The sequence below is a fragment of the Elaeis guineensis genome, chromosome 1, assembly GCF_000442705.2.
Source record: "Elaeis guineensis isolate ETL-2024a chromosome 1, EG11, whole genome shotgun sequence".
NCBI classification, from domain to species: domain Eukaryota; kingdom Viridiplantae; phylum Streptophyta; class Magnoliopsida; order Arecales; family Arecaceae; genus Elaeis; species Elaeis guineensis.
This window is the reverse complement of record NC_025993.2, coordinates 29,584,295-29,600,137: the sequence shown is the minus strand read 5'-3', so window position 1 is coordinate 29,600,137 and position 15,843 is coordinate 29,584,295. Positions and strand designations below refer to the sequence as shown.

General features: G+C 36.3%; 1 protein-coding gene across 3 annotated transcripts; it reads left to right on the top strand.

Moving 5' to 3' along the window:
* The first annotated feature begins 5,785 nt into the window (after nt 1-5,785).
* LOC105032278 (probable protein phosphatase 2C 27) lies at nt 5,786-15,016 on the top strand. 3 transcript variants are annotated; one of them, XM_029260971.2, is made up of 5 exons: nt 5,789-6,141; nt 6,235-6,436; nt 11,985-12,185; nt 13,562-13,773; nt 14,161-15,016. In XM_029260971.2, exons 3-5 carry the CDS (start codon nt 11,985-11,987, stop codon nt 14,720-14,722), a joined length of 975 nt encoding a protein of 324 aa, XP_029116804.1. In that variant the 5' UTR covers nt 5,789-6,141; nt 6,235-6,436; the 3' UTR covers nt 14,723-15,016. The 3 variants fall into 3 exon arrangements, with proteins under 3 accessions (XP_010904985.1, XP_029116804.1, XP_010904984.1); XM_010906682.3 differs by lacking the exon at nt 6,235-6,436 and having other exon boundaries at nt 5,790-6,141; XM_010906683.2 differs by lacking the exons at nt 6,235-6,436; nt 11,985-12,185 and having other exon boundaries at nt 5,786-6,141.
* The last annotated feature ends 827 nt before the right edge of the window (nt 15,017-15,843 follow it).

The window sequence follows — 15,843 nt, the reverse complement described above, 5'->3', positions numbered from 1 at the left end:
AACATCGATTGGTGGGTCCACCTTTATTTTGCTACAGAACTTCCAAGGTAGGGTGAGATGCAGCAGTTTGTTGCATCCACGTACAGCTATAGACAAAGCTTGTACCTATAAAACGAGACTGTTGTACTAATGAGAAACCATCGATGCTGATGGCGGAGGAGGATTTTTTTGGATTGGCTCAGGTGCAATATCCTCCCATCAGACATTGTTAGCCCGCACTTCGTTCAAATGACGATATACATTCGATACTCCTCTTCGTGGCCTCATAGTGAACTTGGTACTCTCCTTCTTAGATTAGAACCCCGAGTCAAATAGGGGGCCATCCTCTAGCGCCAACTGTTACTACCAACTCCTGCACCTGAGGTCGGATGGTTGAGGTGAAGAAGCGATGCGAGGTGACTCCTAAGCTCTGGCCCGAAATCTGCAAAAAAAGTCCCCCCAGAGGATTTTCCAACGACGACCTTCCAATGCTCAAGTTAAGAACGGGAGAACAAAAAGAAAGAGAGGATGATTTTCGAGAGCTTATCTTGAGAGTCCCCGTGTCCCTCTATTTATAAAGAAAAAGTTAGAGTTGTATATGCCTTGAAGTCTGAATGGTTTCTGATTATTGTGCGTAGATTAGGCTGGTGACAGTTATTTCCATTCGAAAATCAGAGATATCCTTCTTTATCTGAAGATTTCAGAGTCCAAAAGAGAATGAATTCTGTCAATAGAGAGAGCTGCATATTTTAGCTGGAGGTTGGCTTGAGCCAACCTGAAATATCTCGGCCGTAGATAAGATAGCCACCTCGATCAGGATCAAGATCCAAGTTGCCGTCCGAGTGTCTCTTACGGACTTGCTCTGGTTTTTAGGTGTATGCCTGACGTCAGGCTGGCCGAAAAACAATCTTCGTACTCGATGAAATCCGATCTTGAGTGTCTTCGATTAGTGTCGAGAATACAATTGGCTGAGGCTGAGGTGAAGATCCCCAATGCATATCAATACATGATATGCATCTACTTGTAAGGGAATTTAAAAAAATATATATTTTTGTGGTCTCAAAAAGGAAAATTTGATCGGAAATTTACTCAAACTAATATTCTATCATCTAGACTTAATTCTACTGGATTGATATCAGGTTTTGGATTTAGTTGTCAACAGAAATGGAGGAATGCATGTGTAATATCTAAGAATGATGTCACGCTGTTACACTCAATATTGGGCCATAGTTACTTTTCAAAAGCTTTAATAATCCGTGCTTGCAATCATGTGTACCGTGAGGCAAATCAAGTTGCCGATTCTCTTGCAAATCTGGGTAGTTGTGGCTTTGAGGCTGCCGTGTGGTCCACGGAGGTACCGTCATCCATGAATCAGTTGTTAATGGCCGATGTCGGAGGAATTTCGTTAGAGTTTAGTGGCTCAACCACTGCTGTTACCCAAAAAAAAAAAAAGGATCTCTGTTTGCTTTCTCTATGAAGCGTGATTCAGAGAAGTTGCATCAGGAAATCTCTTTTTTCCAAGTAGCCCGACCCTAAATTTAATTATTTCCTGGACCAAGACTGCCATAAGGGACCTTGTACAGCGATGTTTATTTCCTGAAAAATTTCGTCCACTTAGTAATCTTAATTCTTTTGGAAAATCTGACTTCCTATTTTCAATTCCAATTTTTTATCTACAGCAAAATGTTCCTATGTTTAGGTTGAGCAGATATGCACTGGTTTAGCCTAGTGGAGCTCAGAGTCAAGCCTACATTTTTGAATAGATGGCACATATTTTTCTATATATGGTTGGACAGCCATGCACATTACTTTTATGAAATCAACCCACCCTCATGAGATGAACTCATACATGATCAAATAAAATGCAACTCAGCGCTAGGGGACAATAATGGACGAAAGGTAGAGGCATGGGACCAGGAAAAAGGCAAAAAAGAAGAAAAAACTATATATGGCTTGTAAGAAAGATGCCCTCTCCTGCACGAAGTTTGGGGCGTCTTGGTTGCAGTAGGGGCCCTTTCAGACGTAGCCCCCAACCCTGACCTTTTCAAACCGAATTCTTGGATGGAGTCATGGAGAAGAAGGCATTTTGGTGGCGTTTGCATCAGCACGGCCCAAGTCATGCTCTTCCTCCACAAGACTTGAATTATTGAGCCAGTCGTCATCCGGCACCAAACACGCCAGCCTTGAAGGAGCCTTTGGCATCAACAAGGCCTGAAGAAGTGCAGCATTACCAGCCACACAATTTATGCTACAAGATGCTTTGGCCTCCGACTGGAATGACACATTGCTTCCCACCATCATTGCTAGCTAACGTAGCCTTCTCTCTCCCCTTTTGATGGCCCCTGATGGTTGATTCAGATTCTTGAATATAAAACTAAGGAGCAATGTTATGATGATTCTTACACAGAGAAGTTACACTAATGACCTGTAGTTATTCGCATTGACAATAAGTATATGACATAGTAGAGACCATCACTTTGAGGAGAAATAGCTTGCATTTAGACAGTCCACAGAGATAGTGATCTTGTTAGCAATTGCTTTGGTAAAAAACAATAATATTTATTTTGCACAAATAATGTTAATGATATGTGGATTGTAGCTAGAAAGTATGCATAAGGCCTATGTTGGCCTCCAACAATATGAAATTGCTAAAGGTGGTCCCCCAGTTGAATAAATGGCAGGAGTTCTTATATAATGATATCTTTCATCTTTTTTATTCCTTGATCATGTCCTGCCTTCTAATTTTACCTAACTTCGGTGGAAGGCTTGGCTACTCTTCCCTGCCTTAATAAATCGAGGTACTCAAACTCAAGCAATAGGTTTGGATTTTGAGTTGGAAAAAGGGTGAAAAGGGATTGGTGGACCCAAGCGAGGGATTTGATTTTTTTTATTTTTTGGCTGGAGGTTGGTGGGGGCGGGGTGCTGTGGGGATTTGTCCATTTTAAAATAAAAGAAGAAGACTTATTTGAGCTGACGAGGGAGATGAAAAGGAAAGAGAGTGTCATGTCCCAAAAAATTATTGATGACATTAAGGTATACTTGCATTGAAGGGTGGGGTTTGTTCATTTCAAAATAAGCTGTATTTAACAAAAATATATTAGAAACGAATTATTTTGGAATTTAGGTGTTATTAAAACAAGAATTAAATTGTTAATTTCTCCTCAAGCTAGTAATAAATTAATATTCAACTGCTAAATCTGAACAATGTGTTGACTTCAATTGGTGCAGTCTCTTAGCCCAGAAAAGGAAATAAAAGGAATTAAAAAAAAAAAAAATGGAAAGACTTCCATCGATGAAGTCAATTAACGTCCCCTATTCTATTAGATATCTCATGCCCTACACCCAACCTATCATCAATGCAACATGAGGAGTTATTCAATCTAAACAAGAGCTATAAATGAAGACAAACAATATAAGAGCATATTTTGGCCATCCACGCGTGTCCAATTGGAAGTGTTAAAGTATTGCCTGTTGCATCAAAACCCAAATCATTGGAGAAAAGAACCGGCCGATATGGCCCATTTTATTCTTCCACGACTCCTCTCCCCAGTGCCATCAAAACCTTTTTAATCTTGGGTCCACCCTCGTAGAAGTTGCCGTGCTCTCTCTGCCATCCACCAACCGCGTGCCACTGGCTTATCGTTGAAGGTGACAGCCTCATAGTATATGCAGGAACACTGCAGCATAAATTGTTCCCAAGGCTGCTGTACATACCTTGATACATGGACACTGATCAATGGTAAAGCTTGTCAATTTTAGAGGCCAATTTTATCATTAAGAAATGAGATGTTTATCTAGCATGGATCAAGCGTGATGCATATGGGAGGAAGCATGGTTAGGTATGATAAAGGGAAAAGGTTAAGAATATGGATAAACATGTCTATAAAGCTTATAATGGACAAGAAAAATAATAGAAGACATGGGATCTTATGAGCATCCCACTCAGGTGAGGATTAAAGAGAGAGCACAAATTACCTCATGGATGGCACTGATTGCTTCTTTAATGCATTATTGGCTGAAAAAGAAATAAAGGACTAGAAAGGGAGGGCTCAAACAAAGAGGCTTTTATGGAGGAAGGTTCATCAACACAAGGACCGAGACCTTTTTCTCATTATAATAATTATAAGTATGATTTTGGATGGGGTAGATAAAATTGGTTGTTCCTTCTTAGCAGTCTAAATAGGTCACTATTAGTGCCATTATGATTGTAGTGAACATGAGAAGCATTTAGCTGGTGTTGTGAAGCATTGTAACGCAAAGTACTGTGGTCTTCTGCTACTTTTGGAAACCAGTTTGAAAAATTTGGATCGGTCATGACTTGATAACGAATACGAGCGGTAAGAAAAGAACCGCATACGGATACAAATAAAGATGGTTAACGTGTGCCTTTTATTTATTGTGAAATCTATCAACCAAAGGGTCCCCAATCATTTGTATATTATCTTCCAGAAGCTTGGAGATCACTCTCACACCCGGTGAGCATTCCTCGCTCTCCACCTCCTCCGGTCGGCCCGAGAGATTATATTAGGAGGTTATGAGCCTATAATTGCAAAACTTCGCAGTAAAACGAAAGATGCAAGGTTTGATGGGATACGACAAGATTTGATGTAGAATTATTTTTTGTTGAACATTGATGGTCCAATTATAATTAAGTTTTAGAAATATGATCCAAGAGGTGATCTAACTACAAACAAATTTAATGGATGGCCGATCTATATAGGAATTCTTATTCTGATGCCAAGTTTAATCATTTTTGCTACCTCCAAAATATATTTGAATAATTTGATGGTTGTACTAAAAGTTTAACATAAATCATAGGCACTATTATTTATTTATTATAATTGCTCAGAGCTCGTCTGATCTTGATTTGTTTACAAAAATCCAAAAAATAAAATAGATTAGATTGAACAACATTTTGTGACAAAGTTCTTTTGTTTTTTTTAATGTTTTAATGGAACTTTCATTTTTTGAAATTATTTGTAGGATCTAGTCTAAGAATTTATATTTTCAAAACAAATAAAAATAAAAATAATTCATAGAAATTTTCTATAATATTAATCTCTAAGGAATTATAGCATATTAACATAGCGAAAAGATGACTTAAATATTTTTTTTTGACCAGACAGAATTCACTCTCTTATGTCCTTACTCGGTCTCCTAGCAACTCGTGCTTGTCAAAATTTTATTCTTTTGATACGTAGGTCCTATCAATTTTCTTCTTATCACCGTCTTTCTATATCCTCCCCCAAGTTGCTATATTCCGACAAGGATGGATTATTCCTCCCAGTTTATATTCCACTTCACTATAAAGAAATTAAAAAAATAATTAAAAAAATTATTGATCAATATTCTAATTTATTGTTATAATTTTCATGATGCTAGTAGCATTAATTAGCTAAATTTTTTTATAATATATATAATAAAATTTAATCAATTTATTAGTGCAATGGTCCATATCAATCAAGACTTGCACTGTTTTCATCCATCCAATTTTGTATTGAATTAGATGATCTCTCATCTCAAAGATTAGATACCGAGTAAATCTTTACTCAGCAAATAACGTCACTATATTTGCAGCTATCTACTATGGGTTAGGATCTTGTGTTCGGGCTTTTATTATTATTCAAAATATTTTTAAATTTTTTTAAAAAATATCTACTGAGGTGGCAACTTTGGTTAACGATACCCAGTTCTCACCATGGGTGACCAGAGCTCAGATATTAGTCTTTGAACAGGTGGCACGCGTGTGCCGTTATTTTTTCTATTCAACAAAGAAGAAGAAAAATCTCTCTCCATTATAAGTCTCACGAACACTTTGAGAAAAATCTCGACTCTCTCTGTTTTCTTCTCCCCTTGTCTTCTTTCTATCCATCCAGTTTAAAAAATCCACTCCTACTAAATTGCTTGTCACCTAATCCTCTTCCTCTTTTCTCCATTCCCACATCAAGTGATTTCCGAAGAGATTCTCCGAATCTTCTCTCCCCTTTCCTCCCCTTCTTCCTCTTCTTCTTCGTCCTCCTGTGTTCTCTTTTCTTCTTTGGTTCTTGAATCATCAAGGGTCCTTGAGACATAGCCATGTGCGTGGAGGGTGGTGAAAAGATGGAAACTTTAGACCTTTGCGAGGCCCGAAATGAGAAAAGTTCTGATCTTGCTGCGTCTCATGTAAGTTTCGACCTTCTTCTTGCACTATTTTTCACTAATTCTCTTCTTTTTTAATGTTTTTTTCATGATTTGGTGTTTCTTATTTGATTTTAGATTCATGGGTAGGCAAGCATTCGGGTGTTCTGAGAGAAATGTCTCTTCTTTTGGGTTTTCTTTCGGCTTTCTTCGTGGATTGATATGAGTAGCTTTGGTGCTTAATTGCAGTTTTGGAGTTGTTGAAGCGATCTATTATATTCAGAGGCTTCCTTTTTGGTTTTTCCTCTTGTGATGGCTTTTCTTTTCAGTTTGAGAAAAAGTTAGTTCATAATGAGCACTCTGAAATGGTTCGGTATCCTTCAGCAATTTATTAAATTGTGCATCAAAGGGATGATTATTCCGTAAATTCGAGGATAATTCTTGAAAAAAAAAGTTTTTAATCTGGGGAATGTTTAATAGTTTTGGTTTTAAATGTCTATTTCTCTCATGGTGCTTAAGTTCAGGATTCGGTGCTAGTTTAACCAGTTTATGATCAATATCAAAAGAAATATTTTATTCACAACATTTCTTTGTTTGGTACTATGTGTGACTATGGTGTGTAGTTGTTGACAAGGATGTGCACAAAATATGATTGTTGCTTGTTTCTGATATTTGATGTTTTTCACTGTTTTATTCCAAATGTAGTAAGAATTATGTGCAACTTTATTACCTGTGCGAATTATTTGAGTTTTATTGTAATTAGGCCCTTCAATTGTTGATCAATTTAAGTGCATGCAGTTTTGTTCAAATACATGCTTCTATGATCTGTTTTATAATTATAAGTAACTTCAATCATTTGTTGAGCCTGAGTCTCTGGGAAGTCGTCCTATTGTCTTCTTAAAAGCATATTGGAAACAAAATTGTCATTGTGGCTAGGAAACAAACCACCAACTTCAGCCTCATGTAACTCTGTCTAGAAGTGTATGCATTGTCAGCATAAGAGCTCTTATATATTCTCTTTCACAGTACTGAAGTATGTGCAATTGTATAAAGTTTTGAAGGTGTTAGAGAAAGACTTAAACTAATGTGCTGCTAGATCTGGTGGTAGCGTATATTCCACTGCAATTGTATATCATGGGTCTATATGTTTGACTTTAAAAAACTTGAAAAGCTGGTTTCCCTGAAAGCTGGTCATGCTAACCATTACTTGGAGCCATGACATGATATGTTTCCTTGAAGAAGCTGATATATTTTTTGACAAATCTTCTATGAATAATAAAGAAATCTACTTAAAACTGTATTAGAAATAAATTTTTTTAATAGATATGCTAAAATATCCACATATTCCTGTTAAGAGATGTATCTTACTTATAATGCTAGGCAATTGATGTCTACATAAGTTAAGCTTACAAGTCCTACTTTCTTGACCTCACCCTGTTTTGACACGAGTAGTGATCCAAGCAATAGCACTACTAAACTTCAAAGCTTAATTGGATGTCTAAGCAACAACGATTTCTGTGACTAACATTGGATAGTGTCTGATGCATGGGCCACCCATGATGGAGGCAATGGTCAGGTGATATATAGGAAGATAGATGAACATGTCAAGAAAGCTCGTGGACACAAATAATAAAAGATGTGGGATTCTTATGGGCATCCCACTCAAGTGGGGATTAAATTCCAAGGAATGTTATTTGATGGATGTCACCGATTGCTTTTTTTATTGATGATGATTAATGACTCCTCCATCGATGGCTGAAAAAGAATGGAAGGGGGACCCACAAATGGAGGCTCAAACAAAATGGCTTTGGAACATTCATGGATGCGAAGGCTTATATCCTTTTTGGATTCTAATTCTAGAGATTATTCTAGATCGGGTACATAGAATTGTTTCTTTTCTCCTGGGTGGTTTAGATCAATCCTTGCTCATATTACTTGTAATTGTAGTGAAGATTACAAGCATTTAGCTATGCTAATTAGTGAGGCATTGTCATTCAAACTAATTTGGCCCAAGATTTGCCATATTAATCAGTACCATACCATACCGTACTGATATTCAGTCTCGTACCATACTGATACTTGGTATACCTTGCTGTCTTATACTGTACCGTGTACCGAAACTATAATAGGGTGGTGCTGATATAGGGTCTGATACTTAGACGGCATACCTTGATCTTTTTCTAGTTTTGGAAACCATATCTTGGGAATTTGGATCTCAATGACCAAGATGTAAGGAGATAAGGAAAGAACTATCCCATATGAATAGAAATAAAGATGGTTAACACATGGCTGTTTATTATTGTGGAAATCTATGAACCATTGGGTACCCGTTGGTTTCAATACATGGTATTCTAGATGCTTGGAGATCCTGTCATGCCCAGTAAGCTTTCCTAACTCCTACCTCTTGAAGATCTTGGTAGGATTATCCAAGACATGAGGTACCCCTACTAGATTAGCAACTCAGTAAAAACTTCATGGTGAGGCAAGAGAAGCATGAACTTTGTTAGTTAAATATGTTCTTTAGCATCAAATTTTGTCAAATGTTAATTGTTAAAACTTTTAATTATTAGAAACTTGCTTTAGGATGACTTTTTGTTCTCACAAATGTAAGGTATGGATGATTTACATGAGAAGTTTTATTCAGGCAGTACTATGGATCATCTATGTTTCCACCAAAACATATTTGCCTAATTAGGTGCCTTTATAGAAAGTTCATTATAAATCATATGTGGATGCTTGTTCCATTACAATTTCTTAGTTGTTTCATATAATACTTATACAAGGCCATATTGGGCAGATGAAAATAGAATTACATATCAATTACCTTAGTTGCGGTTATAATAATCTAAGCTAGTATTAATCAGCTAAAATTTTTTAAAAAGCCATAAAATATGATAAATTTAAGTAGTTCACTGATTTAAATAGGTCATGCTAGCCAAAACTTGGGCATAAACTCAATGTGTCCAACTTTTCCTTCCATTTGATGACATTTGGTTTCAAAATATTTTTGACCTTATATACATTAGCAAATATGGTCGTGGCACTCATCTTCTACTGGGAGGAAACTTTAGTGTCATTCAAATATTCAATATAAAAGAAACCAAAATCCTCTTACTTAGATGGCAACTTGAGTTAAAGATACCTTATGCTCACCTATGGGCGATCAGAGCTCAAATCTTGGTCTTAGAACATATAGCAAAGCCCCTCGCACATGTGCCATGACTTCTTGTTTTGAAAAGAAATCTCTCTCCAATATTAATCCTACCAAGACTCGGAAAATTCTCGACTCTCTCTTTTCTTCTCTCTCTCTCTCTCCCCCTCCCCCCACTTTAAGAAATTCACTCCTACTAGATACTTGTTTCTAATTCCATTCTTCTCCTCCTTCCATTCCCTGCATCAAGATATTTCCAAAGATATTCTCCAAATATTCTGTCCCCTTTCCTCCCCTTCTTCTTCCTCCTTTTTCTCCTTTTCTTCTTTGGTTTGGCTTTCTTGGCTTGGTTCTCAGATCCTTGAGATTCCTTGAGAAGTAGCCAGGCCCATGGAAAATTTGGTTGAGGTTGGTGAAAAGATGGAATCTTTGAGCCTATGTAAGACCCGGAATGAGAAAATCCCTGATCTTTCCATGTCTCATGTAAGATTTAACCTTCATGTTACTCTATTTTCACTAAAATTCTGCTTTATTTAATCTTTTTTGTTTGGTTTTTGGATGGATTTTTTGTGATGGGGGTGTTTGCTTGTTTGTTCTGAGGGGACAAATATTTCTCATCTTTTCAATTATCTTTCATCCTTTTTCTTGTATCAATATGTGTGCTTTCTATGGACTAATTGAAATTTTAGATTTGTCGAGTGCAATTTACTCTGTTTAGTGCCTAATTTTGTTTCTTTTGTTTTTCCAATTGTGAGTGTTTTTCTTTTTCTATTTTAGTGAAAATTTGTTCATATATAAGCACTCTATATTTTTCGAAAAAAATGGAAAAATGGGGAGCCCATCATCAGTTCATTATGTTGTACATCAAATAGATGAACACTGTAAATTCAAGGCTAGTTATGGAAAAAGTTAGGCTTTAATCTAGTATATCTTCAAGATATTCATGCTATATTTGAAGTGGCTATTTCTCTGATGGTACTTAAGTTCCGATTTGGTATGATTTAACTCAAGGTTTTACATTTCAGATCTGGGTTTTGCGCTAGTACTTTATTGGTATTTCATGGCATGGTATGCCCTGTATCGATACATTGTAAAGGTGTAAAGTTGGAACAAGAATTATACCACGTGTTAGTGCAATATCATATGAAGCCCTATACCATGCCTGCCTGGTACCAGTGTGGTCTGACATGTAAAACCTTGATTTAATTAGTTCATAATCAATATTAGAAGAGAATGGTGAGCCTTGGCTTGATGATAAGGATGCCCTATTGTGAGCTAGAGGTCATAGGTTCGAAATATGGAAACAACCTCTAACCCTTCTCATACCCTGCAATGGCGGGAGCCTTGTGCACCAGGCTGCCCTTATAATTAGTAGAGTGAGAGTATTTGTTGCCTTTTCTGACATTTGATTAAGTTCATTGCATTTCTGAAAGATAGTAATAAATATAGGCTGTCCTGTTACCTATGCAAAGTTTTTGAATTTTACCTTAATTCAGGCATTTTGGTTGGTGATCAATTTAAATGCATGTCAAATTTTGTTCAAATACATGTTACAATGTTATGCTTATAAGAAAGTTTAATCATTTCTTAATGGCCTGTCTTGGGGGAGTTATCCTACTTTCCTCTTACAAGCATGTATAGAAATGATATTTGTCGTTGTGGCTATGAAACAAACGACCAATTTGAAGTACACCTAGTTTCTGGAGGCATATATGCTTAACTTTGTGTACAAGCATACACTTTTCCAATATAACTGTTCTTATGTATTCTATTTACTGGTACTAAAATATGTGCAGAACTATTTCCTCAAAAAAAAAAGGCGCAAACATGTTATGAGTTTTAGATGTTGTTAGAGAGACTAATGTGTTGCTAGAAACATAGGTTTCCCTAGAAATATTTTTCCAAAGATCCAGGTGTTCCACTTGAAAAATCCTTGAAAAGCTACTTTCTTCAAAAGCTGGTCTTCTTAATCCTCTTGGCTACTCCATTGTGCTGAACTTCTCCTGGAAATATGGCATGATTATCTCTCTCTGAAGCAATTCATTTCTTTCTTGAGTAATCTTCTGTCTTAGCAAATTTACTTCTGCTGATAGATATGCTAAAACATCCTTTGTTTCCTGTGTAGATATATCCTTTTTTTTTTTTGATGATAGACAACCAAAGTTTAGAAAACCTAAGTTCACTGGTTGTGTTTCATTGACTGCACCCTCATCATGCTGCTCTCAACATAACATGAAACTCATATTATATCCATCTCAAGGGAGCTCTTTGGTCATGCCCAGGTACCTCTTAACCCGGATCCAAACTTGTGGGTATTCAGGTCAAGATTTGACCCAAACCTTACACATCCAAGAATCAGGAAGGATGAGGGTTGGAGAGATTCTTATGATCGATCAGGTCTATGGGTTGAGTCTGGGCATATCAAGACCATATTCTGTCTGCCACCCAATGGTATGGATTGGGTCCAGAACTGGGTCCCAAATAAGTGCCATAATTTGAGAAGCCAAATTTCATTCATGCTTTTAAAATAATTTACTAATGATATGGCTTGAAAGCATAATTGATAAATTCTAAGAAATGTGAAGCATAAGAGCCAAAATATGCATAGGCTCTGGGTCCAATCTGGTTCATAAGAAGATGTCATACATGCATTGCCCTCCACCACCCCCAAACCCCCGTCCTTTGGGGCAGGAACCATTTCCTTTCTAGTTTAATTTGATCCCAGTATTTTTGGCAGATGGAAAGAATATGTGAGAACACAGTGGCCATAGACAGCAAGCAAAAGCAGGTAATAGATTTTGTGCCAGTCATTCGATCAGGGGAGTGGTCTGATATTGGCAGCCGGATGTATATGGAGGATACCCATGTGTGCATCTCTGACTTGGCTAAGAAGTATGGTTATCCTTCACTGGAACATGAGGCTGTTTCTTTTTATGGAGTAAGTCTTTATTCTTCGCATTCTATATGTTAACTTGTAATTAATGTTATATCTCCATAATAAATATTCAAAATATTCAAAAAAATGTGATTTGAGTATTCTACCCTCAGAACTTCATTTGAGTATAATATGGCTGGGTATTGTTGTGGTTCTTCAGTTAACATAGCTATAATCAGATAAAACTTTTTTGTTTATTGCATATATTATTGAAAAAAGACTTAAGTGAATTTAATTCTTCTAGCATCGCAGAAAAAAACCATTGGTGTTTTTCTTCATTTATGTTTCCATGAGTAAAAGTTAAAACCAAATGATGTTTACGATCTTTAGGACAATAATGGCTTATTCTAAGCATTAGGGTATGCACACATTTCTGAGTTGTTACATGTGCAAACCAATGGTCTAATAGTCAATTGCTGGTTCTAGGGATTAACTAGGCCGCCTACGAAATGGTTGGGATTAACCACAGTTAGCATTGTTGTGGTACATATAGAAAAATAGTGTTTGTATGATGACTCTTATCATATCATCCAAGTTTTAAAGGATGTTAGGTGCTCCATGAAATCCCCTGGATAACTTGTTCTTTTTAGTTTCTGCCTCATTACCTTGAAGCATATTTATAGTTAACATACCCCAGCTTTTTAGTGAGCTGTCTGATACAGTCTTCCAGTTTTTTCTACCTAGCAACACTGCAAATTTCTAGTTGCAAGGAACTATAGTTGCTTATTGTGTGAAAACTGTTTCATATTTTCTGTATTTAAAAAAAGAAAAGCTGCTTCATTTTTTCCTTATCAACTTCATATCATTATTCTTGGACATCATTTGATCTCATCTCCCTACGTTCTGCTCCTAGCATGGACATGAGGGCATCTACAAAGCCTATTGTAATGCATGAACCACTTAAGGATGTTGATTTAAATACAGATGCCCTGTTAAAAATTCATTGATGCCTTCATCTTCATTGTTGTTAATGTACCTACTTCCTAGGGTCAAAGATGCATCTGCATGAATTAGTTCAGTTGTATATGGCCTTTTTCTACAGATCTAACTATTATTAGAAAACCACGATAGTGATTGCCTCCACCATAGCTTAATCTATGTGGTTTTCGGAGGACAAAGATCTGCAACATTGTATCCCTGTTTCTTTAATTCACTGACAATAGTTTAACAAATTTGTGGAGCAAAGTTATGGTCTGCTTGCTATTTACATTTGAGCTGTTCGTAAGCTTTCTCCATTGTTATATAGTAACATAACTCAGGTTATTGCTTTAATTTGATAAAAAAAACAACACTATTGTATGTGTATTATCCAATCTTCTCTCAATTTTTTCATTGTTTTGATGCATGTAATTAACTACCTTAAATGAAATTGAGTTCAGGTATTTGATGGACATGGAGGGAAAGGTGCTGCACATTTTGTCCGTGACAATTTACCGAGGGTCATTGTGGAAGATGCTGAATTCCCTCTTGAACTTGAAAAGGTAGTCACGAGGTCATTTATGCAAACTGATACTCAGTTTGCAAAGACATGCACTGTTCAGTCTACAATGTCATCTGGGACAACAGCACTTACTGCGATGATATTTGGAAGGTTGGTTTATTCATCTATTGAAACTTAAGATCCTTTTTCTTTTCTGCAGTCTTCGTCAGATCAAATTCTCTAAAGCTTATATGCGTACGAGTGACTTTTGTCTTCTTGTTTCTGGTTAAGACTGAGACCTTTTCTATGGTCCAGACTACATTCAATGCTTAATTATTCCTAAGTTGTCATCGAAGTTTTATCTTTTGAATTGTTGCTTTTCCCTTTTCTTTGTTATCAAATATCTTATTCTAGCATCTTAGTTATTTCATCTTCCTAATTTCACTTCTTTGTTTTCTTTGTTTCGTTTTTTCACTCATCTTCATATTTCATTTTGAATTATATCTTGATTCCTATTCTTGAGTTCATGACACTGGTTGCTGATGATTGCAATGACAGATCTCTATTAGTTGCTAATGCTGGAGACTGCCGAGCTGTGCTTTCCCGACTTGGGATGGCAATAGAAATGTCTAAGGATCACAGGCCCTGTTGTGTCACGGAACAAACGCGCATTGAATCTCTTGGTGGCTACATTGATGATGGATACTTGAATGGTCAGCTTGCTGTTACCCGAGCTCTTGGTGATTGGCATCTGGAGGGCATGAAAGATGTTGGTGAGCGAGGTGGACCCTTGAGTGCTGAACCAGAACTTAAGATGATTACTTTAACAAAAGATGACGAGTTCTTGATAATAGGCAGTGATGGTATATGGGATGTTTTCTCGAACCAAAATGCTGTAGACTTTGCTCGGAGGAGGCTCCAAGAACACAATGATGTGAAATTGTGTTGCAAGGAATTAGTTGAGGAGGCAATAAGGCGAGGGGCTATCGACAATCTGACTGCAGTTATGGTATGCTTCCACTTGGAACCCCCTGCTCAGATGAGAGCACACAGGACTAGGGTACCAAGAAGCATATCGGCCGAGGGACTTTATAATGTTCAGCGCTTTTTAGAAGCTTAAGCAAAGGCAGGCTTTGCCTTTGTAGACTTTTGGTGCATGCTTTGTCCATATATTCTTGTTTGTCTAGTCCTATAGAGGTGTCCATCTTGAGTTATCTGTAAATTTGCTGCATCTGATGAGGCAGGAGTGGTGGTGCATCCAGGGCTCTATAAGCTCGTTATTGTGATGTTTAGGGATGGATGTGTATGTATGTAAATAAGATAGTATTGATGCTGAGATTTGCATCAGTGTGATTATGTGTATAAACTAAAGTGCTATTCATCATTGATTCAATAAAATTGCATTTTGCTGGTATATGTTATTTTATTTATTATTTAATTCAGGAACGGGTTAAGACTGATATGAAGTAGTAATTAATGTATTACAGGTATGAGAAAATTAAGTACCCATGGAATAAATAAATCCCATAAATATGTACGTAGAAGAACTAGACCTTTGTGATGGTTTGTGATGTAGATATATTTGAAGTTGTAAAATTCAAGTTTATACAATTTTCCCTTTGTTTCACAGTGTAAATTTATAAAACCTTAGAAATTTGAGTGGGCTTCCAATTATATGTTGTTTTCCCTCTCTACTTTAGTGGATCTATTTTCCTAAAACTTTTTTTTGAAAAAACCAAGTCTCAAGGTTTGAAAATTTTTAAATCAATGAGAATGTTGGAATCATGATTTTATCAGGAAAATGCTCAAGAAAAATCTTCTTCTATTTTAAGAGGCACAATGTGATAAAATAATACCATCCATACCAATTTATGAACTGTCTCTGATCATTGCATTTCATCTTCTTTGCGGTCTCTAGCTTTTCATCTTTAACTAGCTGAGATACTCAACAAAAACTAAGTGAATATCTTTTATAAGGAGTCATATATTTTGTTTAAAAAATCATAATAATCAATGAATATTATATAAAGACACAGAAAATGATATATATTATTAAATATATTATATATATTCATAAAAAGTCGTATAAAATATCAGAAAGTAATAGTATTATTTTTTTTATTCTATGAAGAGAAAAAATATTTTTATTAAAAAAAATTTGAAAAAAAGCATTGAGCAGTATTAAATGTCATTCCTATTGTTAATTGGCACTATGTGATGTAACGTGATTGAGTGGTGCAC

Coding starts and splice junctions, on each gene's coding strand:
- LOC105032278 (XM_010906682.3), top strand. CDS start 6,055: ATGTGCGTGGAGGGTGGTGAAAAGATGGAAACTTTAGACCTTTGCGAG. Junction 12,186..13,561: donor AGGCTGTTTCTTTTTATGGA/GTAAGTCTTTAT, acceptor AATTGAGTTCAG/GTATTTGATGGACATGGAGG. Junction 13,774..14,160: donor ACTGCGATGATATTTGGAAG/GTTGGTTTATTC, acceptor TTGCAATGACAG/ATCTCTATTAGTTGCTAATG.